The following is a 26066-nucleotide window of genomic DNA, read 5'->3' on the forward strand; positions in this document are numbered from 1 at the left end:
ATATTTTCTTATATGCTTACATGCACCGTAAAAAATCCTTAGCTCGAGCGCAACAGAAACCTTTTTATTTAAGTCCAAACGAATACCTTCAGTTAATTTAGTAGTATTTATATTACGAAAGCATTAACATGTACCATGGGCGAACATATTTATCGATATTGCTGTTTGCTGCTTTTGCTTATTGCTTTTGCTGTTTAACTATACATAAGGCATTGTGCGGGACAGTGCCGCAGTTGTTGTCCCGCATGGAAAAATCGAAAATGTTTACATAAATTATAAAAATTAAGAGAATTAAAAAAAAATTTGATGGATTTTACCTCTCTTGTTATTCGAACTTACGTAAAGGTTGTATATAATTGCACATTTACTAGCAATTGCGTCTATGTGAGTGTATGTGTGCAGTCAACCAAAGCATCAGCATCAACAACAGCTGCGGGCAGCGCGTTTGCAGCAAATATATTTATGGCTATAACTTCCTGCTAAATCGGTCTAACATAGTGAAACTTGGCATACGGACGCATAATCACTAATTGGGGGCATTTGCAAAATTTTAGTTCGAAGTTCCAAGAATTACGGGAGTTACGATTTGCGGGGTAGAGGGGGGAGGGAGGGAAATTCCAAAAAATACATTTTCTGCGTATTCACATAAGGCATTGTGGACTAAAATTTGGTGCCCCTAGGTCTTATAGTTTCCGAGATATAGGCAATTATACGAATGGAAAATCGGGAAAACCTCCATAGGGGGAAGTAAGGGGAAAATCAAAAAAATAAAACAAACTTGCACAGCGTACACACATAACGCATCTTTGTGCAAAGTTTGGTGTCTCTATCTCTTATAGTCTCTGAGATCCAGGTGTTCATACGGGCAGACAGACAGACAGGTCTGCCACGCCTCCTTCTGCCTGTTACATTTTCAGCTCCCACAAACCTAATATACTCTTGTACATTTTATGTACAGAGTATAAACATTTTGATCGAAAATAAACTTTGTAAAGAACTTCGCTCACTGAGTTCGGCAGACCCCGGAGGTTTATATAGTCTTGATCAGTATGACATGACGAGTCTATATAGCCATTGTCCGTCTGTCTGTATGAACGCAAGGATCTCAGAAAGTATAAGATCTAGAATAACCAAACTTGGTATTCAGATTCTCCTAATTCCGATAAACGAAAAGTTTTTTCTGATTAACCCCCCCCCCCCCCCCCACTCTCTAGCCTTTAGCGATTTTAAATATCTTCCCTAATTCAGGGAATTTTCAACTCAAATTTGGCAAGTACTTCCCGTTAGTGCTCATTTGTCAATGTTATGTTCTGCCCGCAACTATTGTTGTTGTTACTTTGGCTCAACTTTGTACTGCATATACGCAGAATATTGAGGTAAAAAAAATTTAGTATTTTAAGACTATGTACAAGTTATGTATTTTTGATTTTATTATATTATTTAATTAAATTCTTTTTTTTTTTAATGTTTTTCTTTTGTGAGAGTGTGTTTTTCCTAAAGCCTTTACCCCTATTTTGAAAACCACCTAAATTAGTGTTTAGCATTTATTTATTTAGGTGACACCCTGTCTCTTTGTGGCAGTTACGTGAGCTCGAAACAAAAATTATCCACTCCCATCTCTATAGTAAAAACAATATGTACATGTATCGAAGACATCGATTCGCAGTGTGCATATTTTGCCAGGTGACTCGTGCCGTAAACAATGAACTCGTTGGCCAAAGTTAGTAGCTTTGTGTTCCAGTCTGTACAAATTTCTGGATGTGGTGTAAGTTTAACGTGTATTCATGTGTTGACTGTATTTAATTAAGTTGTTTGTAGCTTCAACAAATACGTACAAAGTATGCCGACTGGAAGATGATACGTGACGTTAAACGTCGTAAGTGCGTGGAAAAATTTGCCAAGGAACGTTTGCAAATCAATTCAATACGCAAAAACGATATTCTTCCTCATGAACTACGACAGCTGGCCGATGTAGATATTGCAGCATTTCCTCGGGACTCTTCCTTGGTACGTGTTCGTGAACGTTGTGCACTTACGTCACGACCTCGGGGCGTCGTTCACAAATATCGGCTTAGCAGAATCGTGTGGCGGCACTTAGCAGATTACAATAAGCTATCTGGAGTTCAAAGAGCCATGTGGTAGCCTGAGTAACCAGAACTCTTAGGCTTACTAACTTATTTGTTACAAAATAAATCGGGGCTTGCTAGTAGCCGTATAGCTATGTATGTAAACTATGAATTCAAGCAGTCGCGAAATATGTAAAAGTTTTATTGAGGAAGCTGTCAGGTGCAAGCGAAAGGTGGAAAGCATTGGGTCAATGTAGGTTTAAGGCAGATTCCAGCAGGGCGGCGCAAGGATTCGGCGACAATTTGTTCTTTTTCAAGACACATATCTACATATATGCAGTTTCTTGAAGAACTTTGCTGATGGCAGGAAGTGTTTTCCAATTGATCTTTTTGTATAAAAACGTTTAAATGTAAATTTACAAATATGTTCTTTATTGTAATAAAATTACGTTGCCTGGACGCCGCCGTTCTCCAATTAGAATTACACAGCTGCATATTTTGTAATCGAATACATTTAAGATTGCTTTGGGCCGATATTAATATGTACATATATAAGATGTACATCAACATCGATGTTTTTCCTTCGACTTGCATCCCTAATATAAATTCAAAATAAACATCGATTTCTTGCACACATTTGATTAATGTTCTTTATTTACATATTTGAATTTCTTATTTTGTTAAGTAAAATGATTTGGGATCAAACAAGACCTTTTGTTATTTATATACCTGAAAAGATAAACTAATTGCTAGACAAACTAAACCAATAAAAATCTTCAAATGGCATATAGCACGTCCATATTTACTTACATCACTAGACCGGACCGACCAACTTCATTGTTTATTTCTCGCTTTGAATTAGATTTTAGAGCGGTGAAAAGTGATGTTTGGCTATTATCTTATAATTGCTCTTATCAGTGCGTTAGGAACTTTTAAATATTTAAGAAATGGATCAAAATTCAAACCGAAGTCGGAAGTCTCTCAATATGTTGGATTTTAGCTTCCTGGATTACAAAGCATCACTCAGTGCCGTGCTCCGAACTAAAAAACGTCAACTAAGTTTCGTAGAGGATGTTGTGGATTTTTGGCAATATGTTAACCAATACGAGCGCAAAAAGCGCAGTTTAGGTCAGGCTGTGATTCCAATATTCCTATTAGATACAAAACACACTGAACCGAAGCCATATAGCACATGCAAGCACTTTTCCATTCAGCTGGATACTGATATGTTACGTTCGGATGAAAGTGGGACACTTAGTTTACAGATGGTGGCAGAATTTCAAAACCTCCTGCTTACCTACCTAGACTTCAAGCAAAAGGAGAAGTTCAATAAAATTAAAAAGCTACGCCACTCACAACGTGCGTTGCCCATATATCGGTTCAAATGCAATTTACGTCAATCTCTTGAAGATTCACGTGTCCTCATCGTAGCTGGCGACACCGGCTGTGGTAAATCTACGCAGGTACCACAATACCTGTATGAATTTGGCTATCGCAGCATAGGCAAGTAAATACATTGGATTTCACGGTTTTATAGCAATTTATATCAGTTGAATCTTTTGACAGCCTGCTCACAACCACGTCGTCTGGCGTGCGTCTCGCTGTCAAAGCGTGTGGCGCATGAGCTGCTCGACGACTACGGAAACAAGGTCGGCTTTCAGATACGATTTGAACGCAATAGAACCAAAAACACGCACATTGTGTTTATTACTGAGGGTCTGTTGTTGCGCCAGCTAGCTGTGTCGGACAATCTTGACATGTATGATGCGCTAATTTTAGACGAGATACACGAACGTAATATGTTCGGCGACATTTTGCTAGGTGTTGCAAAGTGTCTATTACGAGCCAGTCCGAAACTAAAGCTTATACTTATGTCGGCGACTATTAACGTGAAATTGTTCCTCGACTATTTTAAGGAGGAGGGAGCACATCTATTACAGGTGCCTGGGAGATTGTTTCCTATTAAATTAGTCTATATGCCTCCGCCGGCACTGGAAGCTCCAAACATTGCGGGGAGCAGTAAGCATATGCACCGTGGCTTACGAATTGACCCGTCGCAGTTTCTACAGGCACTGAAAAAAATTGATCAGCAGTATCCCCGTAGGTATTAATTAAATACCAAAATGTCCAAAAATTTTTAAATTTTATTGTAGTGACCGAGCGTGGTGATGCATTAATATTTGTAAGCGGAGTCAATGAAATAACTAGCGTTTCCGAAGCTATTATGGAATATGCCACGGAAAACGCGCATTGGATTCTTTTACCGCTACATAGTGGCCTTGCACTCGCCGAACAAGACAAAGTTTTCGATTATGCGCCCGAGGGTAAACGCAAATGTATTGTGTCCACAAATATTGCTGAAACATCGCTTACAGTGGATGGTGTGCGTTTTGTTATCGACTCAGGTAAATTTAAAGAAATGAGCTACGATGCCACGTGTAAAGCGCACCATCTGAAGGAGTTCTGGGTTTCTAAGTCTTCCGCAGAACAGCGCAAAGGTCGTGCCGGACGCACGGGACCAGGCGTAAGTTGACGAAATTTAAATTATGCCGGCGCTTCAACTTTCATTGAAACCTATACTTGTTTATCTTTCAAGGTTTGCTTCCGGCTCTACACTCAACAGCAGTATGATAGTTTTGAAACATATCCTGCACCTGAAATATTTCGCGTGCCACTAGACACTATACTTTTACAAATGATATCCATGGGACTGCCAAATGTGCGCAACTTCCCATTTATTGAGGCCCCTGACCCAGAGTGTATTGAGCAGACAGTTTTAGGGCTGAAATATCATGTAAGTGAATTTTCTTTGATATAACTTTTCCACGGATCTTATATTTTCATCCTCATGGAAGGGAGCACTGGAAGTGGACGAGAAAATCACACCGCTGGGCACCTCACTGTCCAATCTACCCGTGGAACTATCGATTGGCAAAATGTTGCTCATGGGCTGTGTCTTCCCGGATGTAGAGCAGATTCTTACATTAGCCTCTCTATTAAGCGTGCAGAGTCCGTTTACAAATCGTGCTTTTACTGATCACAAGTGCGAACTCTATCGCCAGGCCCTAGAATCAGACCAGGGTGATCTGTTCATCCTGCTAAAGGCTTACCACGAGTGGCTCCAGCTCAAAATCGGACGACAGAATACCCGCAAATGGTGCCATCAACTAGGCATTGAAGAGCAGCGGTTCTATGAAATTAGCCAATTGCGCCAGCAATTCCAGACCATTCTTGAGAACTGCGGAATGAGACCGAAGAGTAACACTGAGACATTAAGCAGCTCAGAACGTGCATGTCGGCATGGAGAACTGCGCCAGCTGAAGGCTCTGAAACGCAAACACAAATTTGAGCAGCCGCATAAGCAACATGGTGCACTAAAAAAAAATAACTTCGGGGATGATAACAATTTTGAAGATATACGTGACGTGAACTTTCGGCTGCGGCATAATGGCCGGCAATTGGACATTTTAGCGCGATCGGCGCAAGTGCAACTAAGACGCGACTTTTTCCTGTTAAAACTACTCTTCGTCAGCGGTTTCTATCCACAGTTTGCCATTGCCGATGAATTTAACTCTTTGAAGGGCGCCAGTGAGCAATTCTTTCATACAAAATTGAAGTCATTTGTAAGTATGCACCCAAATGCGTACTTTTTCAAAGGCTTTGAGGTGCTCAAGATAATGGAAACTGACATACAACCGAAGCCCAACTACTACTCTTCCAAACAGGCGCTAAGCGGAAGGCATCAGTTGCTTTGCTATCAGTGAGTATGCATTTGTATGTACATAGTTCATAAGTTGAATGGAGCAATTAATGCTAAATTATGAAGTATGAAAAAAGTAGTGGATGCTCACAGCGTCGTCGTGCCCGTTTTAAATCAAGGCTGCTTTAAATTTGATGAAATTAGGATCATCATGTTTTCTCTAGAAAATATGTTGCTAATTAAGTTTTAGTTAAGTAAGAAACTATTAAACTTGCAGCCAGATATATAATATATATTTAATTATTTTATATTCATAGTCGCAATTCCTAGAACTTAGGTTGTTGCCATTTAGCTATTATACCATGCAGTATAAGAACTAAGGGAGTTGTGAGTCATCGTTGATTTAAGTCGATGGTATGTTTTTAAAAAGGTCAAGCATTTGATGATGACGTGAATAATTTTAAGGACAAAGACGTAGGACCAGAGGTGGAAGTTGCCTGATGCGTTGTAAAGTGTAGGACGTTGTAATAATGTAACTAATGTTTTTTATGAGAACGTCCCCCACCTGGACTATTCATTTCATTTTACGACTACGATAGTGCAGATGATGTGCCTTTATCGATTCGACTGAGAAGTAATAGAGGTGTTGACATTGGCTTGGGGTTCGGTTGTAAAAATCATTGAACATTCCGCGAGACAAGGTTTGACGATATGGTAATAATATAATCATTTTTTGTAGATCTCTGCTGGAAATTGCCAAACCCTACTTAGTGAACTGCGTTCGCCTGCCGGCCGCACACACTCTACTTCTCTTTAGTTATGCAATTGATACAAATATAAACGTATCCCGGGTGGTTTGCGATTCATGGGTTTGTCTGGAATTTCCTCTTCCTGATAGTGGTTTGGAAATACTGTGCCGTGCAATCAGGCTACGACGTCGCTGGAACTCTCTTTTGCATGAGAAGCTTAATGGTATACATGCTTTTAACTGCCCGTGTATCTATCCGTTATTTCATGTTTCCTTTCTTTTCACAGATCTTAACACCAGTAGCGATCAATCTTCCAATAATACTTCAATTGATGGTGCTCTCTGGCACGACTTAGTGGACTTTATGAGTCTTGAAGTAGCGTACACTATTAGTCGTTTGTTGCCGGCTGACCTTAAAACACTCTATACGAATGCACCATTACCTCAATTCGAGGCATTGACTACAAATCCATTTGCTCCCGCCTACACGATAACCAATAACGATGAAAAAGGCGGTGTGAACGTGTGCGAACATGTCGTTTTTGGGTGCCTGGCAGAACAGCAATGGACACTAGCCATGAACGCAATGCTTCAGGAACACGGGTGGAAATGTTCGAAATGTGCTTACGAGTTAATGCAATATGATATGTTGGACCAACTCCAGCATCGGGGACAGTGCCAACGCAGCTGCTCATAGACTATAAATACAAGCATCACTCCGTCCGTTAATGGCATGACAGCGAAAAAGATACGCACACAAGTCGAACTTTTTTCATGTCAATAGCAATAGTGCATTAACTAAAATCATTATTTGAAAGTTACGAAATGACACAGATTTGTTGGGTGAATTTTTTTATGTTTTATGTGCTACCTTTAATCTGCTTATTTTTACATTCCTGCTGCTCATAAGTTTTTCCTATGCATGAGTAACGTGAGGAAAAAAAAAAGCAACACCTAAGCGGTAAGTTAATTTGCTCTTCACCTTTTGCAAGCAATCAATTTGCAAAACATATATATATATATATATTTAAGTAAGTTAAGTAATAATATATATTGTATATGTATGAAAGTTAACGCACATAAGGCCGGAAATGATGATAATACCATTAAACCACCCTTTATGCATTGCGAAAAGCAAAAGCTGACGCTTACATACGGGCTGTGAGTGACCGTTCTGCTAACGCCGTTGTCGCGGGCCCGAGGCTTTGTTCGATTGCTATTTTTTATGTTTAGTTTAGTTTTAAATCAGAAACTCAATCACTCAAACGACCGAAGAGAAAAGCCCACTCCCACAAAAACCAAAAAAAAATTTAATAATTGAATAAACTAATTCAATAAAAAATAAATAAAAAAATACATTCAATAAGTGGACACATATGTTTATGTACAGTTTTAACAGCATATATTTACATCACAATCGTGTCTCTGCGTGCATGTATGCAGTTTAAAGTTGAACCAAAGCAGCAACAACAGTGGCTATAACTTTCTTCATAAACGATCTATCATAATGAAACTCAACATACGGGCACATAATCACTATCTGGATGTAAGTACCAAAGTTCGAAATTCCAAAAACAACGGGAGTTATAGAAAATCAGTTTAGGAGGGGGAGTGAGGGGGTTCATCAAAAACAAACTCAAACGTACTTTCTCGGACTTGGGAAAATCTGAATACCAAGTTTAGTTGTTCTAGCTCTTATACTTTCTGAGATCTTTGCGTTCATACGGACGGACATGGCTATATCGACTCGTCATCCTGATCACGAATATACATATATACGTTGTGGGTCTGCCACGCCTCCTTCTCCCTGTTACGTACATTCGCACGAAATTAGTATACGCTTTTACCCTTTGGGTACAGGGTATAAAAAATTCTGTTTACATCGGAATGCCGCATGTATTTACAAGGTTTTTCTTTTTTCGATTGATATTTTAGCTTTGCACCAACTTTGAAACAGGGACTGTACGTTAAAATTTTCGATAGTAGAAAGTGATTTTGATTGGATTTGCATTTTGTTTAAAGAAAACATTTGTTTTCGAGTCATTTCAGTGCCATTGAATCATTCAATTCAAGGATATCATCCCTTGGAACTGAATTCAAGTTAAATAAATTTACTTATCTGTGAAGTTTTGGCCATTTCGTTGTCCAAATCGATTTCTAACAATGTTATCGCTTTCTGAAACAGGCTTACTTATCATTTCGCAGCATTCCAATTCAAATTTTTATTTGTTAAAAAATATTCGATAGTCGAAATCGCTGGAAAAAAAATCGGTAATATCGGGTGCTATGAATCGAAACATTGGCTTTGTTGAAAATACGATGTTTTTACAACCCTACTGTGTTGTGGTGTTCCAATTTTTACGTAATTATTGTATAGCAGCTAAAAGGACAGAATAGCTTAAAAATGTCGGGACTAAGCCATATTATGCGGCAGCGGCCGTTCGCGCTGCAAATGTAAGGTGATGTTGCTATAGTCCTTGCCTCATTTCTACAAAATCCGTTTTCCATATAGGTCTGCCAGCAAGGTTGCTAACGTATTGGTAGCACGTTGGGCATCAAGCCAAGACATTGCTCCCATGGATCTGAAATCAATTCTAGCTCGTCCTGAGGAGGTGGAACAACGTAACAAACTGAGTGGTAAAATTACCGTACCGAAAGCGGTCAATCTTAGTCCAATATCGGGTGTGCCCTCAGATCATATACGAGAGCGCCGAGTACGCATACACATACCGCCAAAAAATGCCATGCAAAGTGGAACCGACAACTTGCAAACATGGCAAATAGAATTTGATAATCGTGAGCGTTGGGAAAATCCACTTATGGGTTGGACCTCAACGTAAGTATTGAGTATTTGTTTGGTTCAATAATATACACACGGTACTTTGCACAGTGGTGACCCATTGTCCAACATGAATGTGCAATTTGGCTCTAAAGACGAAGCAATTACTTATTGTGAACGCAACGGATGGCGTTGGTATGTGGACAGTGAGCAGACTAAAAAAGAACGTGTCAAGAATTACGGTGTTAACTTCTCATGGAACAAACGCACGCGCGTCTCTACCAAGTAGATGAACAGTAATCTGTTGTAATGCGTTATATTTAAATAAAAATGTTTTTTTTTCGTCAGTAAAACACTTGTGTAAACCTTTTTAAATTGCTTTCAAGCCAACAACAACGATGACGGTGAATTCACTACTATATTTTTAATAATTCTGTACTTATGCAGGCCCATCTTGAACGTTCACCATTCCCACTACCTTATTAAATGTAAATCCATACCAATAAATAAATATGAATAATATGAATAAAGGTACAATGAACACAAACCCAATTAAAACGGGTGGTACGAAAATTTCGCCAATGGTAAGCTTACATGGTAAGTACATATGTTTGTACAGTTTATTAATATTAGTTGAGGGAAATACTTATGTACATACATGTTACCAAATGTCTATTCTATCATTATTACAATCAAAAAATACAAGCGAAAATGTTCAGCTCCAAAATAACACAGTACATGCCATAATTAGACATGCTGCTCCAACCCATGGTGATTTCCTTTCGCCGATGCGTGCTAGCTTCCAAAATGTGCCCAAAACACTGCAAAAAGTCATTTAAATATGCAATGTTTTAATACTATTTCGTTGTTGTGCCATACCCAGTTTTGTTGCGATCAATGATGCTAGGAAAAAGCGACCTTAGATAAGCGCAGGTACAAATAAGCAACAATATTACTGAGAGAAGGCTTTGAAAGTTGAAAAGCGCACTCTACGGAATTAAATCAATAGCTTTAATTATAAAGACACCCTAAATAAGCTTCAATGTTTTATACCATTTTGATTTATATTTTTATACTTTATAAAGCAAAATATCAACAATCTAAATAACAGCCCCGTAAAAATACAAGCCCCGTTTACAATTGGACAGATGTTACTGCTGTAATCGATTAATCGATTTTTATATAAAGTTTCGATACTATCGCAGTGTTTGTTTTGATATGTTATCAGTGCGGTATTTTTAACCTGAGACAAGTGTTTGTGTTCCGTTTAAATAAGAAGGCGCATTGAATATACGATTGATGTACCTTTCAAATTAATAGACGGACATGACTATATCGACTCATCTTGTCATATTCTTGCTTATATTCATGATTTTAAGTGTTAACAAAGATAAGGAAAAAAATATATGGTGAAAAATAAAGTAAAGCTGGTAAAGCTAGAAAAAGGCTAAATAATTTTTGTTCAAGCTAGAATTCCCGCAACTCGCTATTTTCGAATTTTTCCCGCACTGGCATTAAAAAAAAAGCCAGAAGCGGGGAAAAAGCTAAAATGACAGCACTGAGCCTAAGGACTAGGAGCGTCTACATACCAAATTATCCTGTACCCGTAGGGAAAAGGGGTGTACATATTCGATTTCTGCAAAGTATATAACAGGCAGAAGGAAGCATCTTATACCACATAAAGTATTACATATATACAAGTATATTCTTAATCAGCGATCTAGCCCTGCCTGTCTGTCTGTCCGTCCGTATGAACACCTGGATCTCAGAGACTGTAAGAGATAGAGACACCAACTTTTCCATAAAGACGCCTTATGTGTGTATTCTATACGAGTTTGTTTTATTTTTTTGATTTTCCCCCCACTTCACCCCTATGGGGGTTTTCCCGATTTTCCATTCGTATAATCGCCTATATCTCGGAGACTATAAGACATAAGAACACCAAATTTTAGTCCAAGATGCCTTGTGTGAGTACGCATTTTGGAATTTCCCTCTCCCCTGCAAATTGCGATTTTCTCTAACTCCCGTAATTCTTGAAATTTTGCAAATACCCCCAGTTAGTTGTTATGTGTCCGTATGCCAAGTTTCACTATGATAGACCGATTTTACAAGAAGTTATAACCATAAATATATTTGCTCAGCAGCGCTGCCCAAGCGCTGTCCGCGGCTGTTGTTGATGTTGCTGTTTGGTTGACTGCTAACATGTTTACACAGACACGAATAGATGCGCATAGGCATTCATACACTCACACAGATGCAATTCCTATGTAAATGTGCAATTATAGACCCTTTACGTGAGTTCGAATACCGAAAGAGGTAAAATCGATCCAAATTTTTTTATAGCCTGTACCCAAAGGGTGAAGGGCTATACTAGTTTTGTGCGCATGTATGTAACACACAGAAGGAGGCGTGGCAGACCCCACATAGTGTATATATTCTTGATCAGGATGAGAAGCCGAGTGGATATAGCCTTGTCCGTCTGTCTGTCCGTATGAACGCAAGGATCCCAGAAAGTATGAGCTAGAATAACCAAACTTGGTTTCCATATTCTCCTAAGACCGAGAAAGTATGAGTTTGAGTTTTTTTCGATGCACCCCCCCACTCCCCCGCAATTCGTGTTTTTTCTTATAACTTCCGTAATTCCTGGAATTTTGAAATCAATTTTGGTACGTACATCCAGTTAGTACTAATGTGTCCGTGTGCCAAATTTCATCATGATAGGTCAGTTCTGAAGAAAGTTATAGCCATAAGTAAAATCGCAGCTGTTGTTGTTGTTGCTGCTTTGGTTCAACTTTGTGCTGCATGCATACACGCATATAAACACGCATAGGTACGTGATGTAAATGTATGCTGTTAAAACTGAACATAAACATGTATTCTAATTTAATTTAATTAATTAATTAATTCATTCATTTTTTTTAATAATTTAATTTCTTTTAATTTTTTTTTTTGTGGGGAGTACAGGCTATTTTACTGTCGGGCTTGCTCGACTGTAGCGTTCTATCTTGTTTTTCTTACTTTGCAAATTGTATATTCGAAATCGAAATCAATTTTTTTGACAACATAATTTAAATACAGGCCAGTGCCGAACTGCTTTTTTTCTTTGCCATGCACATTTAGATATTTTTTTAAGTTCCTTCATGAAATTTATATATAAATTTTACATTTTTTGTTATTATTATATTATTATTACTATTGCCGTTATTTTATTATTTTGTTTTCTTTTTTTAATATGGATAATTTTAGTTATCTTTGAAGCAAGAAAATCCCGTAATTTTTTTTATTTACTTATAAGAACTAGGAAACACGTAGTGTGCTTAAGGATCGTCTATAACTGTAGATGTAGCATGATGCTCATGGAAGGGTGGGGATGCTCGAGCCGCTCATTACCACCAATGCGAGCTCATTTAGTCTCTATGGCTCCTAGCGTAGAAAGCTTCCTCTCTTAATACTTTCTGCCTCCCTTTTCTTTCTACATGCTACAGTGCAATAGCGAAGTATTTTAAAGTGGAACTATCCATTCCAGTTCTACCATATAGCAACTATTCGGTACGGATCAGCCAGAATTGACAATGCGAGCCTATGTTTTGTTCCATTTACTCTGTTACGGACGTAACGTCGTTGGTATCAAGCCCAGGTGGTCAGGCTCGGGTATCAAAGTAGGCGTTCCAACTTTTTGTAAGTATAGCAGTATTTATTCCTAAGATAATTTATCTTAATTGAAAAGTCCTTCGCAACACAAATTTGGTTTTATGGAGTAGAAATAGTTATGCACTGTGATGTTTGACCTAAAGCTTCATATACAATCTTCCCCATATTCATATGCAGCCCTTAGTGAAAGTACTTTTTTGTTTATCTTTATCAAATTTATATTTATAGTATTTATTTACATATATATTTCGAACCAAAAGTAATCCTGCATGTTTAAAAGAAAGTTGGGACAGCAAGAATATGGGAGCTCCGCGACCGGATGACATCGTTAGATTTTAGCACACTGACTGGATAATGTGCTAGACCATTCCTTATGGATCGAAAGAAAAATATATTCTGAATCGCAGTGCCATAAATTTGTATTTATTTATTTTTGTTATGACAATGTGAGCAGTCCAGCAACGTCTATTTTTTCTGCATTATTGAATATAGTATAGTTTAGGATACCAAGGAGGTATACAACAAATTTTACACGGCTGAGCTACCAACTATGTTTTATTTTATAGATTATCCGACTCCAAATCCTGAAACATAAATTTACACTTTATATCAATTAGACGTTGCTAGCATACCGTCCGCATTTTTCTACTAATTCTAACAGGAAAAATATTACAAAAACTTGTACGCTAGAGGTTTTTTCGTTTTTTTTTTTTTTTTTTACTCTTTTAGCACAACAAACAAATGAAATTACATAAAACGGAGAAAAGTATGTGAGCTTTTCAGGAGACAAATGTAGCAACCATGTTCTGCAATGTGGTTCCTGAACCAATTCTTAAAATCACTTAACAAGGGCTTCGTTTACGTCGTATACATGTGTAGTTTGTGTTTTTGTAAACATGCATGAGCCATAACTGTGTTATAGAGTGATTAGATGTAGTTTTCTGTAATATATTTCGTTTATTTTATGCGATCGTTCGATGTGACGACTCTAATAAAGTGTAACGTACATAAAAGTATGTATATAGTATGTATGTACGCATACGTCGTATACATGAGTGGAGGTTTGAGAATTTTTAACCAACGATTTTTGAAATATCTTCTGATTCCGTACATATACAGAATTTTTTTTATCTTGCATTAATTCGGCTTAAAATCTACAAAAAATATAACTAATGTCTAGTATATGTATATTAAAAATTATTTTTACCGGTTTTTTTATTTTTTTTTTTAAATTTAGGCATTCATATTTTATTATGTTTACGTATTTGTAGTTCACAAATTGCTACAGCACACAGAGATTTATGCGAAGTAAGGTGATAAAACAAATAAAAGGCTTAAAAAATTGTACGACATACAGCACACAACTGCAAAAATCATTGATTTAGCTAGCAAAAGTCTTCGACATAAATGTTTTCCTATTCATAAAGTAATGGAAATAAATTGCATATATTTTAAATTTAACGCTGTTTCATTTAAGCTGGAAAAATATTTATATTTGACTTGGCAAGGTATGGGAAAATTTAATGTATATATGTGCATATACATATACATTGGTGCGTGCGCCCTTTGCGTTGGTGCTGTTGGTGTATTAACAAAAATTACAAAGCGCCCTTTTTGTTTGGTTTTAAGTTTTCTTCTTTTTTTGTAGCATTATTAATTGATAATCGTATACATAAATGATTGTTTGCAACTACGCATACTCCCACCACAAGAGTGGTTATTGCAATCTTCTATGAAATGGTTTTCATACCTTTCCACCAGTTCCCACCGACATTAACTGGTATGGGTAGTCACACACTGGTTACTGTACGTGTTGCCTTACATAATATTTTGTTGTTATTAGTATGCACTTAACTACAAAATAAGCGCGATAGTCGTTATAGAATATAAGGATGAGGTTAGTATTACATATAATTCAATTTTGGAGACCGATTAAGTGGACAGCTTAGCAAGTAATTATAACTACTGCTGTTATTGGTCTGTTTGTTCTTGTTACAAATATTGCAGCTGAAGCGCCTATTTCCGTTGTTAGTTCTGGAAGGCCTATCCTCAAGGGCTAAGATCCTGATGCAAATTTGGATCATAACCCCCCAAGCTATTATCATACGGTTGCTGTTGATCATAGCCACCAGATCCCATTGGATAGCCCATTGAGTCTTGTGGTGGAGCGGGTGACATCATGGGGGTTGTAGTGCCACTTGGCGGTCCTGCCATCGAATAGGGCGATGCTCCGGCTGCCTTCTTTGCTGCATACAAATTGGCCTCCTCCTGTGCTTTGCCAATATTCTTCTTGTAACGAATACGCTTATTGCCAAACCAATTGGAGACTTGCGATACCTAAGTAAAATGAAAAAATCTGTAATTTTTGTGACGTAAAATTTTGTTTATTTTTACTTACTGTTATACCGCACTTGCGCGCCAGTTCTTCCTTTGCCTCTTCGGATGGGTAAGGATTACTTAAATGACTATAAAAATATTCATTAAGTATTTCCGATGCTTGCTTGCTAAAATTGCGGCGCTTGCGACGGGCGTCTAGGAAGCGCGATCGCAGTATCATTACGGCCTCGCAGGTAGATTGCTTTAGCTGCATTTGAATAGAACTGAACTTTTTGTGTATGATCTGTACCATGCGTTCGATTTCTTTGGGTGTAATCGGTCTGTAATTAAAAAAAAAATAAAACAAAATTTTATTGAAAAATCGAATAAAGTGAAAACCCTCAAACGCGTCCCGCATTACCAACATGACATTTAAAATACATAATATAATAGAGTAAGAAATAGAAAACCAGTGTTTTTATCTATTTCACTTGTAGCTACGATATCGATGAGCCCGAAAAGCTCTTCTGTTAAACAAAACATCGCTGAATTGAGGTGTTCAAAAATCTAAAAGACAAAGGAATGAAAAATTTGCCAAACTATTGTCCAATACCTTCTCTGTTTGCATTTTCATTAATAATTGATTTGTGGACAAACATTACTAAAAGTTGACACTTAGCATCACCCATGCTTCTTTTAAAATATAATATTGGTAGTTGCGATCGAATTGAAACATGCTTTTAAGGGTGTAATTATTTACATACATAAATGTACATATTACACATCGAATAACAAATTGTCCCGCATTGGCTTTTGAAAAAGTTGGCCGCCTTAAATATGTTGGTCATTTAATATCTTATTACTACGACAGCACGATAGATTTATGATGCCCCAAAGAGCTCATTCAACAATCAACCTTTTCATACAACTCACCTGGTGCGACTCTGTTCGCGCAGCAAGTTCATCACATGAGTAGTAAACTCATTGCATGCTTGCTCGTATTTCTCCAGTTCCTGATGATAGATCTGGCGAATCTGTGCTAGCTTTGCGCGGTAATCAGAATGCTCAATAGCGTTGTCGGCCCCATCCATGGACAAGGAACCGCCTTGACTGGCGGCTGCTGCAGAGGCTGCAGCCGCTCCGCCACCACCCTTTTCTGGCCCAGCCACTCCCTCGGCAATTAACATGTTGTCCAGCCGCATCAATTGTGGATCTGGAGGTTCCTCCTCCTGCGTGTTACGAATGGAAAGCACTGCAAGCATTGTTGAAATTTTTGATTATAATAATAGAAACAAGTCGATTGTTAACGAATGAAAAGCAAGAGTTAAGCAGCCCCATATATACCCACTCCTTAAAAATAATTAAAAGTATATTTTATACCCCGTCCTAATTAGAATAACTAAACTTGGTTCAACACCCCCGTTCCCCCGCTTTAGAGCCGCTAGGTTCTAATACACAATACGACTGCTATTTACATTTCAGCAATAGAGAACAAAAACGACTCGTTTTAAAAATATGCAATACAGAGTTGGTTAAATTTTAGGCTTAAACTTCCTTCAACTTCATCAGAAAAAATAAAAACACAAACTTGTCCTTTGTCGCACATAGGAGATTCTTTGTACTAGCATTGATTATTTCAGCTCGTATAATTTCTGAGATGTTTGCATCAGACAGACGGACGGACATTTCTATATCGACTCGTCTTGTCATACTAGATCAACAATACATATGTATGTATATTTTATAGGGTCTGCCACGCCTCCTTTAGGCACAGGGTATAAATATCTAGCGCTACAAATAAATTGTAACAATATAGTACACTTAAAAACTACCTACCGGTCTTCTCCTTGATCTCGCACAGCACCGAGAAAAGCGCTGGCTTCATGCGATGACAATTCAAGGTATGCTTCCTGGCCTGCGCCTCGTCTAGAGATTGCTCCGAGATGCTCATTATTTGTTGCAATATTTCACCAATATCCTTTTGCTTGCGCACTTCATTTTCATTGCCCGCATTCTGGCCATCGTCTTGACCGGGCAACCCATAACCCTGGGGGGCCATCATGCCACCGGTGTGGGCCATCATCCGATTTGGATCCTCCATAGCTCTTTAATTGGTGTTGAGCTAAACAAGCAACAAACACGCAGCACACCCACTAAAAAAAGAGACAGGCGCAACCATTTAATACAGTTTTTTTTTAATTAAATAAAATTATATATATAAATATTTAGCGACGTTGCCCAGTTGCTTCTTTTTTACATTAAAATTGTATTTTATTCTTACTTACAGTGAGATAATTTCCTGAAAACTTGATATAGGAAGTATCTAATACAAGTATATACTATTTACATATAAAATATAATTACATAGTACAAGTATATAATTTTGTGGGATCTTCTTTTTATATAAATACATTCGGAATTAGTTACAACATCCCTTTGCCCATTGGGTAAAGGATATAACAAACATTTGCGAGACACCACCAATTCATGTAATAAGAGAGAACGAGAGGCAAGACTTGTCTATCCGCTTGCCGGAATTAGACTATTGGCTAATGTGTTCTCGCTCTCTCTGTCGAAACCACAGCAAATATCGTTCAAATGTGAGAATTGACAAAAATTGAACAATTTTGCTGTCTACAGATTATCGTGTTCAAACGTCGGGCGGTAACTCTTCTTATATGTTGGTTAAAGCTGCGAAATAAATGAATCGGATTTCTCTGTAACGATTACAAGTTGTGATCAATCGCTGGCACTGGCAATAGAAAACGTTTGTAGAAAAAGAATATGACAAAAGCCGACATAAATTCGTTTTTATTTTTGGAGCTCCAACCATAAACTTTTTATCTTCACTAATAATTGGTGCCTTAAAATGTATAAAATATGTTTTTGCAATTAAGTACCTGTATATGTAAGTATTTTTCTGTTGTATGCATTTTATTTAATTTACATACATATGTACAATAAAGGATGTTATCAATTCGTATGTATTTGTTTTGTGTTGTGTTTGACTGGCTGAACCGTTTTTGATGATTCTTTTATCATTTGAAAACTGGTGCTTCCCGAAGGGTCCCATTTCAATTTACTCCAGTTGTGACAATGGAATCCATGAGAAAACCATATAATTCTTAAAACATACAAAATGTTCATGGGTTTTGGATATAATGTGAAAACACCCGTTAAATGAGTGTTAAATTTAACTGAGATATCATGTGAAATAGAATTTCATTTTCAGTATAGTGCCGCCGAAAAAATCTAGCCATAACAATGTCGTGTAGCAATAAAACAGCTCAAAAGTCAGAAGAACAAACTGCAACAAGAATCGCAGCTTAACAAATCAGAACAGAAGATATATATGTATATGTAGACGAGAATCTTAGGAACGTTTACGATAATATATATTGAGAAGGGGTGCGCGAAAACTGAATAAAGACACATTTAGAGAAAGGGACAAAGAGAGGCAGCAAACAAGTAGTGCATTAACATTCGCCATGCCATGCGAATATGCAACAGACATTAATTACACTGTCTTTGCATATCCACGACGAATTCTTTAGAACATGAAAGGTTCGCGAGACTCCTGTTGAAATAGGCGTTTTTAGTTTGTTTAATTTAAACGGCGCCGTCTCGTATGAGCAACACATTTGGTTGGTCTACCCATACTCAGACACATTAGTTTACTTTAGATTCACTAAAAATCAAAAAATAAACAATTTAAAAACAAGATAGAACCCTACAGTCGAGCAAGCCCGACAGTAAAATACCCTGTACTCTCCACAAAAAATGAAAATTAGAAAAAATTATTTAAAAAAATTTAATTAATTAATTAAATTATATATATAAATATATATAATATTCAACACATTCAGACATACATAAGTGTTTATGAACTGCGTGTTTATATGCGTGTATGTATGCAGCACAAAGTTGAACCGAAGCAGCAATAACAACAACAGCTGCGGGCAGAGCATGGGCTGGGATTTAATTTATGGCTATTACTTTCTTCAGAATTGACCAAACATGATGAAACTTAACATACGGACACATAATCACTAACTGGATGTAGTAACCAAATTTGAGTTCAAAATTCCAAAAATTATGGAAAAAGCACAAATTGCGGGGGAGTGGGGGGATGCATCGGTAAAAAAAACTCAAACTTGTACTTTCTCAGTCTTAGGAGAATCTGGATATTAAGTTTGGCTGTTCTAGCTCTTATACTTTCTCAGATCCTTGCGTTCATACGGACGGACATATATATACAAGTACATATGTCGTCTTCTCATCCTGATCACCTTTTGGGTACAGGGTATAATAAATCGACTTCAAACAATTCTACCACAAATTAAAATGCGCTAAAAAGTAAACAAATAATTGCGTATTTCTCTACAATAATGTAGATACAATCATTGTTACTTTTGGAGCCGGCGTCAGCGGTCGCGTGCTGCGTCAGTCTGGAGAATCGAACGATACGAGTCACTTGAGGAGCTCTTCTGCAGTTTTTTCCGATCAACTTAAAATGTGGAGGGCATGGTCATCATAAAAACTAACACACCGCTTTCACAGGTTATCGAAATAACAAAACTATTTTACTACGTAGTTATGAAATACACGAAGTTATTAGGGTCTATAAAGGTTTTTAGAAACTCATTTAAAATTAACTTTTATAGTTCTGCTTTCCTTTCATCATTTTCATGTTAACATTTACAAATTAAATCAAAATCAAATTACATAAACATTTTGCAATGTTATATTATTACCAAAAACCCTTTGAATTATAAAAGTACGAAGTGCATGTGTTGTATTAGATCTATACAATACCATTTTGACGAGATCATTACGAAGCTCTTTATCCAATCCACCTTTACGATAAGTAAATGGCTTTACTTCTTCAAATTATAACAAGAGAGAACGCTACAGTGGAGCAAGTCCGATAGTGAAACACCCTGTGCCCAGACAAATTTTCAGCACTGAGTTATATGCGCCCATCGCAAAATCAAAAATAAGAAGGGAGTGAAATTGTTTCGCCAATAAGTTTTATAAGAATTGGCAGATTTGGTTGAAAAGTAAATAATTTCATATAGATTATGCGTTTGGTTTATATATCTTTTGAAATGCGGACAGTATTGGCGAAATTCTGTATCGGGAGGGGGGGAGAAGAAATCAAAAGTATAAAATAAAGTCGTGTTGCCTGGATATAATAAGAGTTTACATACCAAACTGGGTTTATGTAGCTTTCGAAATATGGACAGTATTGACGGTATTCTAACGGGGCGTGGTAATCCAAAAAATAAAATAAACTCGTGTTGCCTGGATATTAGGAGAGCCGACATACCAAGTTCGGTTTATGTAGCTTTTAAAATATAGACAGTATAACAATTTTGTAGCGGAAGAAAATCAAAGAAATTAGATAAACTCGTGTAGCCAAGTTTGGTTAATATGCGGTTAGCCGTTTCCGAAATCTAGGCGTTCATCCAGACGGACGGACATGTCTAGATCGATTTCGCTTGCCATGCTGATTAAGAATATATATTTTTACTATATTATATTCATTTAGTCAAAAATTAACTACTCTAAAAGAATTAATAGTGATTGGTGCAGCATCATTACTTCATCTATAGTGTAGCGGGTATAATTCTAAAATATAATACAATGTTTTGATTTTATAAACTTAAATTAAATTTAGTTAAAGATATAAAATATAATACAATTTTTGATTTTATAAACTTAAAGATATTTAAAATATAGCATCTAAAATCCTATTTTCTTTTGCAATCTGTTAGTTTCCCCATTGTAATCCTTGAATACAATAGGAAAATGTTCCGATTGACAAATTGCATGGAAATTCAGAAGCTCAGCTCCACTGCAGTAGCAGCATTGTAAATAAAGAAAACCCTAAATATCTCACCACGAGGCAATGTGGAATAGAATCTCCCAATATCCTGCAAATATTGGCGTAAAAGAAATTGTACCATGTAATGTGTATAAATTGTATTTTGCAAATCAGTTTATGTGGTGGTCTACTTTATAATACCGCAAATTTACGATGCATCAACAATGGCCAACAAATCTTTGTAAAATCAGGTTTCACGCAGGTTTCAAAAATGACAAAATGTATACTGTTTTCAATCTTTTTTGTTCTTGGCCATACATATCATAGCCGTATATGTTTATACACAAATATGCAAGAAAAAACATATGTATGTACAAATATCCGCTAGCCAGTGGTAGTTATTGCAATTGGTAACTAACAGAATAAATTTGTATATAAGTATATATAAGGGTGGTCCTTACCCACTTGAATATTTAGAAAAATTGGCCCAGACAACACCTGATAGTATTATATACACACATATGAACATATATGTAAGTGTATGCACATATGTAATATCATCATTGCAAGTCAGCGCAAAAATTAAAGCCAAAACCTGTTTACTATTACACACAGGAATATTGCTGCCGATGGTTTTATTTTTGCTATAGAATTCTTATAAATCAGGCAGATCTTATTCTTTGCTACAGTTTGTTGATTGCGGTCCGAGTATAACAGATAGGCATAGTGTGTATAACAATCTGTTATATACGAAAGATAACCCCGTCTATAGTGCATACAAATTTATATTCAAGTATGTACATACATACATACATTGAAGACACAAACTTAAACTTCTATACACATACACATTAACAGTACGCAATAATAATAAATTAATGGAACTTACATTGTTTATACACTTGTGTTTCGTTTCACGGTAATAAATTGGTTTGATGATAGACTTTAACTAAAATATACAGGGTCTGATGTATGTATGTATATTATTATTTTTCACTCCGATGGGCGAAGTTTCTGATAACTCTTGGATCTATCCACACTATGCACAATGGCACTTATTTAATTGAATTGCGTATGTATCTTGAAACTATTTGTGATATATTAGTAAAATAATTTTCAGCATACACATTACTCGGAATTTCTATAGAAATTTGCCACACGAAAAAGAATGGATATACGATTATGCTGCTAACAAAAAGTGTATATGTATGTATATGCGCATGCTCGGGTACCGATTAGAGAAGGGCGATAATAGCTGCACTCCGATTTGTAACGAGTATTTAATACGAATACAAGATTTTGAAAAACACTGATGCAAGATCACAGCACTCATTACCGTGTTGGTACTCTTATTTCGGTATGCTTAAATTGTCACTAAATGGCATGAATTTTGTCGACTATTTTGTATTGTAATATATGAATAGGGACAAGAAAAAAAACGGTTGGAACCTGTGCTATAATAAAAATATTTTTAAAATACGTGCACCATCTTACATTTCTATTGGCTCGAATAATATTAGTTAAAGTTAATATGCTCACTGCAATTTTTCGCCTTCAAATACCAACTGTGATCAAATATTCGTATAAATAAAAGCTTAATTCAACCAGCAACCATCGGATCACGGTTAATGATAGTTTTAAATAATTCTATATTCGATAATATTCAAAATCTTAAATTAATACTCATTTAAATTATAGAAGTGTGGCTGGTTGTAGACGTTTCTTGCAGCTTCTGAAGATTCGTTGGACAACCCTGCATTTACTGATATAAGAACGTGTTTTTGACATGAAGTAAGAAGTGTTTTTGAAGGAATTGGTGGGTCCAGTTTCTATAATAGTCAGTTTAAGTTTTCTTTCCTAGGTTATCTCACGCTTAATTAGATACATGTGTTTTAATTTTGGGGGTCACGAAGTAAGATCTCAAACATAATTGATCATCAGCTGTTAGTTACGGCTGTGTGTAGATGTTATGCCAACGACTCCACTTGTATATTTTGTCATGTTGATAGTAGCATTTAAATTTTAGAAATGCGCTTTGCGATATTTGCCGTTAAGTTTGAATATTGCTTTTAAGTATTGCATATTTTGTCCAATGCAAAGCAATTGTACAGAGACCACCACACATGCACGCAGATATAATATAGATTTAATACATGCATGTACATACAACACATACAATTTGGAAAACAAACTCCAAGTTTATTGCACTGCACTATGGTTTTTTTGCCGTTTTTTTTGGCAGAAACTCGAAATATTAAGATATTTACCCCAAATTTAGTTTGTACGCATATTTTGGTACCTCAAGACGACATACCAAGTTTGGTTCAGTTTGGGCCACTATTTCATATAGCTGCCATATAACCGATATGGCCGATTTTCACTAACTTCAGTATTTTTAACTGTATCGAACCAGAAACTGGCCTATATATTGCTCACATGAAATATATTTTAGTTCACAAAATATAAATAATTTAATAAGTTTATTTTATTTTTTTGATTTCCCCCCTCCCCCCTCTTCCAGGCTACAGAGTTTCGTTAATACTGTCCACATTTCAAAAGCTACATAAACAAAACGTTGCACACGTAAGTTATATAGAATCATCTATCTTTGTTTTAAATTTCAATCAAATCGGTACATTTTTAGAAAAGTTATTAGCGAAAACATTTCACTCTAGTACTACGCCCACAAGCACAGCATCAAGCTACCTCATCTTCTTCTTTTTGCTTCCGCTATGGGCAGTGCTTGAAGTTCGTCTTGGTACAGGGTATTTCACTGTCGGTATTGCTCGACTATAGCGTTTTCTATCACGGCTCAAAATCGCCATCAACATCAACAATCATGTTAAAAGCAAAACAATTTTTGTCTTTTTTGAATGGCTTTAAAGTTTGATTACAACTTGGCATGTGTTTTTTAATATAATTGGAGAAGGATTTACCGACATTAACATAGTATTGTATTCATCTAAGATGCTTACGTTAATTTTCTGTAATATATTCTGCTTAAATGCGTATTCTGAGTCTTTGTTGCTGCTACAAATGTAAACAATGTTTGCATGCCCAAACAGTAGTTTTGCTGCAACAAACGCAATTTTACAGAAAACGTGCTAATTGGGACGAAGTTCTTTAGTAATTCCATAATAAACATATATTAGTTAGTATTTCCACATTTATAACTTTTTGCAACTCTTTACCATTCAAAAGTACTATTCCACGAAACACAGCGCAACTTATAAAGGTTAATTTAAAAAAAGCACATGAACAACACATGTCACAATTACGCGAACACACTTCATCGCTTAAAAACAGTTTTGGATTAAAATTTTACATACCTTAATTAACGTTTTCCATTATATAACTTAACTTTTGTGGGTTATTTTCTTAATTCTGGAAGCTCTGAAAGTTGACAAAAAATTATGTACATATTCTGAAAGCATTTCGACTATTTATCATCTTTTAACAATTGCAATTGCCCAGCATCCTGTCAGGTACATATAAAGATTGGTGACATGATTCTTGGTACAAACCCACAATCTCTGAACAAGCAACCACTAACCATACAATGTTGTATGGACGTAAGGCTCAGGTAACCTCGGCAACAGCCGTCAAAAGAACCATTGGCTCTAGAGCTTGAGCCATAAGAATTCATTAGGGACAGCCCACTATACGTTGGGCCAATATTTCAAGGTTTATTTAAAACTAGCAGGTCTTGCCCGTCTTTGCTGGGCTAAGTAAAATGTGCTTATAATTAAAATAAGTTTATTTACTATATGTATGATATACTTCTTTCGACGCTCTCTAAAGTTTTTTAAAGGGTTCATTCTCAAAATAGCATTTATAGTACAGTAAGTACTATGTATGGTTATACGATTACATACATACATACATATCTTCGTTACGCACCGGGCGGATTGCCAGTCCTGACTTAGCTGTGTGCTTCCTCAGCACGTTGTACACACGGTCGAGTTTTCCCCGAAAAGTCCGACGCGGGACATTTAATTTTTATTTATAAATCGGGACGTCCCGCCAAAATTGGAGCGTTCGGCAGTGCTGATATGTACATACATTTACATTTTACATGCAGGCGTTATCCGCCTATATACATACATACATACGTACATATATAAGCATGTATTAAATTTTTTAATTCAACACTAATTTGTGTCTTCAATTCCAAATATGATTGTTGTGAATGTAAAATGTGTGTTTTTGCTTTTGTAAATCGCATGAATACACTCACAAAATAGGCTTAACGGTAAATGATTTTTAGATTTGTTCAGAATACATTTGTAGCGTTGTTAGCTAACACTAAAACGGTAAGTCGCTGTAAATATGTGTCGGATGCTCTATGTGCTAGAGCATCAAAACTATCGATAGTTGAATCCGTCGATACAATCAATAATTCCATCGAAGTTTGAATGCACTTAACAGAAAATTTAAATAATAACATCTTATAATTTATTGGGATCAATTAGAACAAATCATATACAAACATACATATGTATATATGTACATCTGCCCGCAACGCGAAGCAGAATATGCGTAGGTCCGCTTTCGGTTTCTGCTTTACTATCGCTTACGCAGTCGTTGCCTAGCGAAGGTAACTGTAAACTTTTGGCATTTTGCCAAAGGCGTAAATGATCAAAACGAAAGAAGAAGCGCGAGCCAATGAATTGCAGTTGTTGTTGTTTTCGTTTAAAAAATTTCATTTCAAACCATAGAACATTATTTATTACAATCAAACAACAGTGCTCCATTGTCCAATGTATGCATACACACATACATACCGTACGTAGAGAACCGCACACATAGACACGAACTGTTGCTTGTTCTGTGTGTGAGTGTGTGTATACGATTTCCCCAACCAAGGGCGTAGGCAGCTTTTACCAAAGGGGGGCCTACGCCCTTGTCCCCAACTATTTGATATTTGCGTTCTTTGTAATTTGTTGTTGCTGCATAAAGTTACTAATGAAAACCATAAT

At 36.6% G+C, this 26066-nt stretch overlaps 5 protein-coding genes across 5 annotated transcripts; 3 read left to right on the forward strand and 2 right to left on the reverse strand.

Moving 5' to 3' along the window:
• Positions 1-1641: 1641 nt before the first annotated feature.
• LOC115629148 (28S ribosomal protein S14, mitochondrial) lies at positions 1642-2255 on the forward strand. Its single transcript, XM_030525509.1, has 2 exons — positions 1642-1765; positions 1819-2255. The coding sequence occupies exons 1-2, from the start codon at positions 1703-1705 to the stop codon at positions 2140-2142; spliced, it is 387 nt and encodes a 128-aa protein (XP_030381369.1). The 5' UTR covers positions 1642-1702; the 3' UTR covers positions 2143-2255.
• Positions 2256-2964: 709 nt separating this feature from the next.
• Positions 2965-7340, forward strand: LOC115629118 (probable ATP-dependent RNA helicase DHX34). Its single transcript, XM_030525446.1, has 7 exons — positions 2965-3569; positions 3633-4166; positions 4220-4590; positions 4663-4860; positions 4922-5826; positions 6506-6738; positions 6802-7340. The coding sequence occupies exons 1-7, from the start codon at positions 3014-3016 to the stop codon at positions 7209-7211; spliced, it is 3207 nt and encodes a 1068-aa protein (XP_030381306.1). The 5' UTR covers positions 2965-3013; the 3' UTR covers positions 7212-7340.
• Positions 7341-8826: 1486 nt separating this feature from the next.
• LOC115629150 (NADH dehydrogenase [ubiquinone] iron-sulfur protein 4, mitochondrial) lies at positions 8827-9648 on the forward strand. The gene is made up of 3 exons (XM_030525513.1): positions 8827-8968; positions 9027-9350; positions 9405-9648. The coding sequence occupies exons 1-3, from the start codon at positions 8919-8921 to the stop codon at positions 9580-9582; spliced, it is 552 nt and encodes a 183-aa protein (XP_030381373.1). The 5' UTR covers positions 8827-8918; the 3' UTR covers positions 9583-9648.
• A 230-nt stretch (positions 9649-9878) lies between these two features.
• Positions 9879-10429, reverse strand: LOC115629176 (protein kish). The gene is made up of 3 exons (XM_030525550.1): positions 10347-10429; positions 10173-10282; positions 9879-10114 (listed from the first exon to the last, which is right to left on the reverse strand). The coding sequence occupies exons 1-3, from the start codon at positions 10347-10349 to the stop codon at positions 10009-10011; spliced, it is 219 nt and encodes a 72-aa protein (XP_030381410.1). The 5' UTR covers positions 10350-10429; the 3' UTR covers positions 9879-10008.
• Positions 10430-13345: 2916 nt separating this feature from the next.
• On the reverse strand, positions 13346-22260 carry LOC115629096 (homeobox protein extradenticle). Its single transcript, XM_030525414.1, has 5 exons — positions 21977-22260; positions 17097-17413; positions 16194-16512; positions 15343-15601; positions 13346-15281 (listed from the first exon to the last, which is right to left on the reverse strand). Exons 2-5 carry the CDS (start codon positions 17359-17361, stop codon positions 14994-14996), a joined length of 1131 nt encoding a protein of 376 aa, XP_030381274.1. The 5' UTR covers positions 17362-17413; positions 21977-22260; the 3' UTR covers positions 13346-14993.
• Between the last annotated feature and the right edge of the window lie 3806 nt (positions 22261-26066).

Source organism: Scaptodrosophila lebanonensis, unplaced genomic scaffold, assembly GCF_003285725.1.
Source record: "Scaptodrosophila lebanonensis strain 11010-0011.00,11010-0021.00 unplaced genomic scaffold, SlebRS2 tig00000136-arrow-arrow-pilon, whole genome shotgun sequence".
Taxonomy (NCBI): Eukaryota; Metazoa; Arthropoda; class Insecta; order Diptera; family Drosophilidae; genus Scaptodrosophila; species Scaptodrosophila lebanonensis.

Coding starts and splice junctions, on each gene's coding strand:
- LOC115629148 (XM_030525509.1), top strand. CDS start 1,703: ATGAACTCGTTGGCCAAAGTTAGTAGCTTTGTGTTCCAGTCTGTACAA. Junction 1,766..1,818: donor TACAAATTTCTGGATGTGGT/GTAAGTTTAACG, acceptor AGTTGTTTGTAG/CTTCAACAAATACGTACAAA.
- LOC115629150 (XM_030525513.1), top strand. CDS start 8,919: ATGTCGGGACTAAGCCATATTATGCGGCAGCGGCCGTTCGCGCTGCAA. Junction 8,969..9,026: donor CGGCCGTTCGCGCTGCAAAT/GTAAGGTGATGT, acceptor TTTTCCATATAG/GTCTGCCAGCAAGGTTGCTA. Junction 9,351..9,404: donor CTTATGGGTTGGACCTCAAC/GTAAGTATTGAG, acceptor TACTTTGCACAG/TGGTGACCCATTGTCCAACA.
- LOC115629096 (XM_030525414.1), bottom strand. CDS start 17,361: ATGGAGGATCCAAATCGGATGATGGCCCACACCGGTGGCATGATGGCC. Junction 16,513..17,096: donor CGAGATCAAGGAGAAGACCG/GTAGGTAGTTTT, acceptor CAATGCTTGCAG/TGCTTTCCATTCGTAACACG. Junction 15,282..15,342: donor CGCGCAAGTGCGGTATAACA/GTAAGTAAAAAT, acceptor CATTTTACTTAG/GTATCGCAAGTCTCCAATTG.
- LOC115629176 (XM_030525550.1), bottom strand. Junction 10,115..10,172: donor ATTGATCGCAACAAAACTGG/GTATGGCACAAC, acceptor GACTTTTTGCAG/TGTTTTGGGCACATTTTGGA.
- LOC115629118 (XM_030525446.1), top strand. CDS start 3,014: ATGGATCAAAATTCAAACCGAAGTCGGAAGTCTCTCAATATGTTGGAT. Junction 5,827..6,505: donor CATCAGTTGCTTTGCTATCA/GTGAGTATGCAT, acceptor CATTTTTTGTAG/ATCTCTGCTGGAAATTGCCA. Junction 6,739..6,801: donor TTTGCATGAGAAGCTTAATG/GTATACATGCTT, acceptor TTCTTTTCACAG/ATCTTAACACCAGTAGCGAT.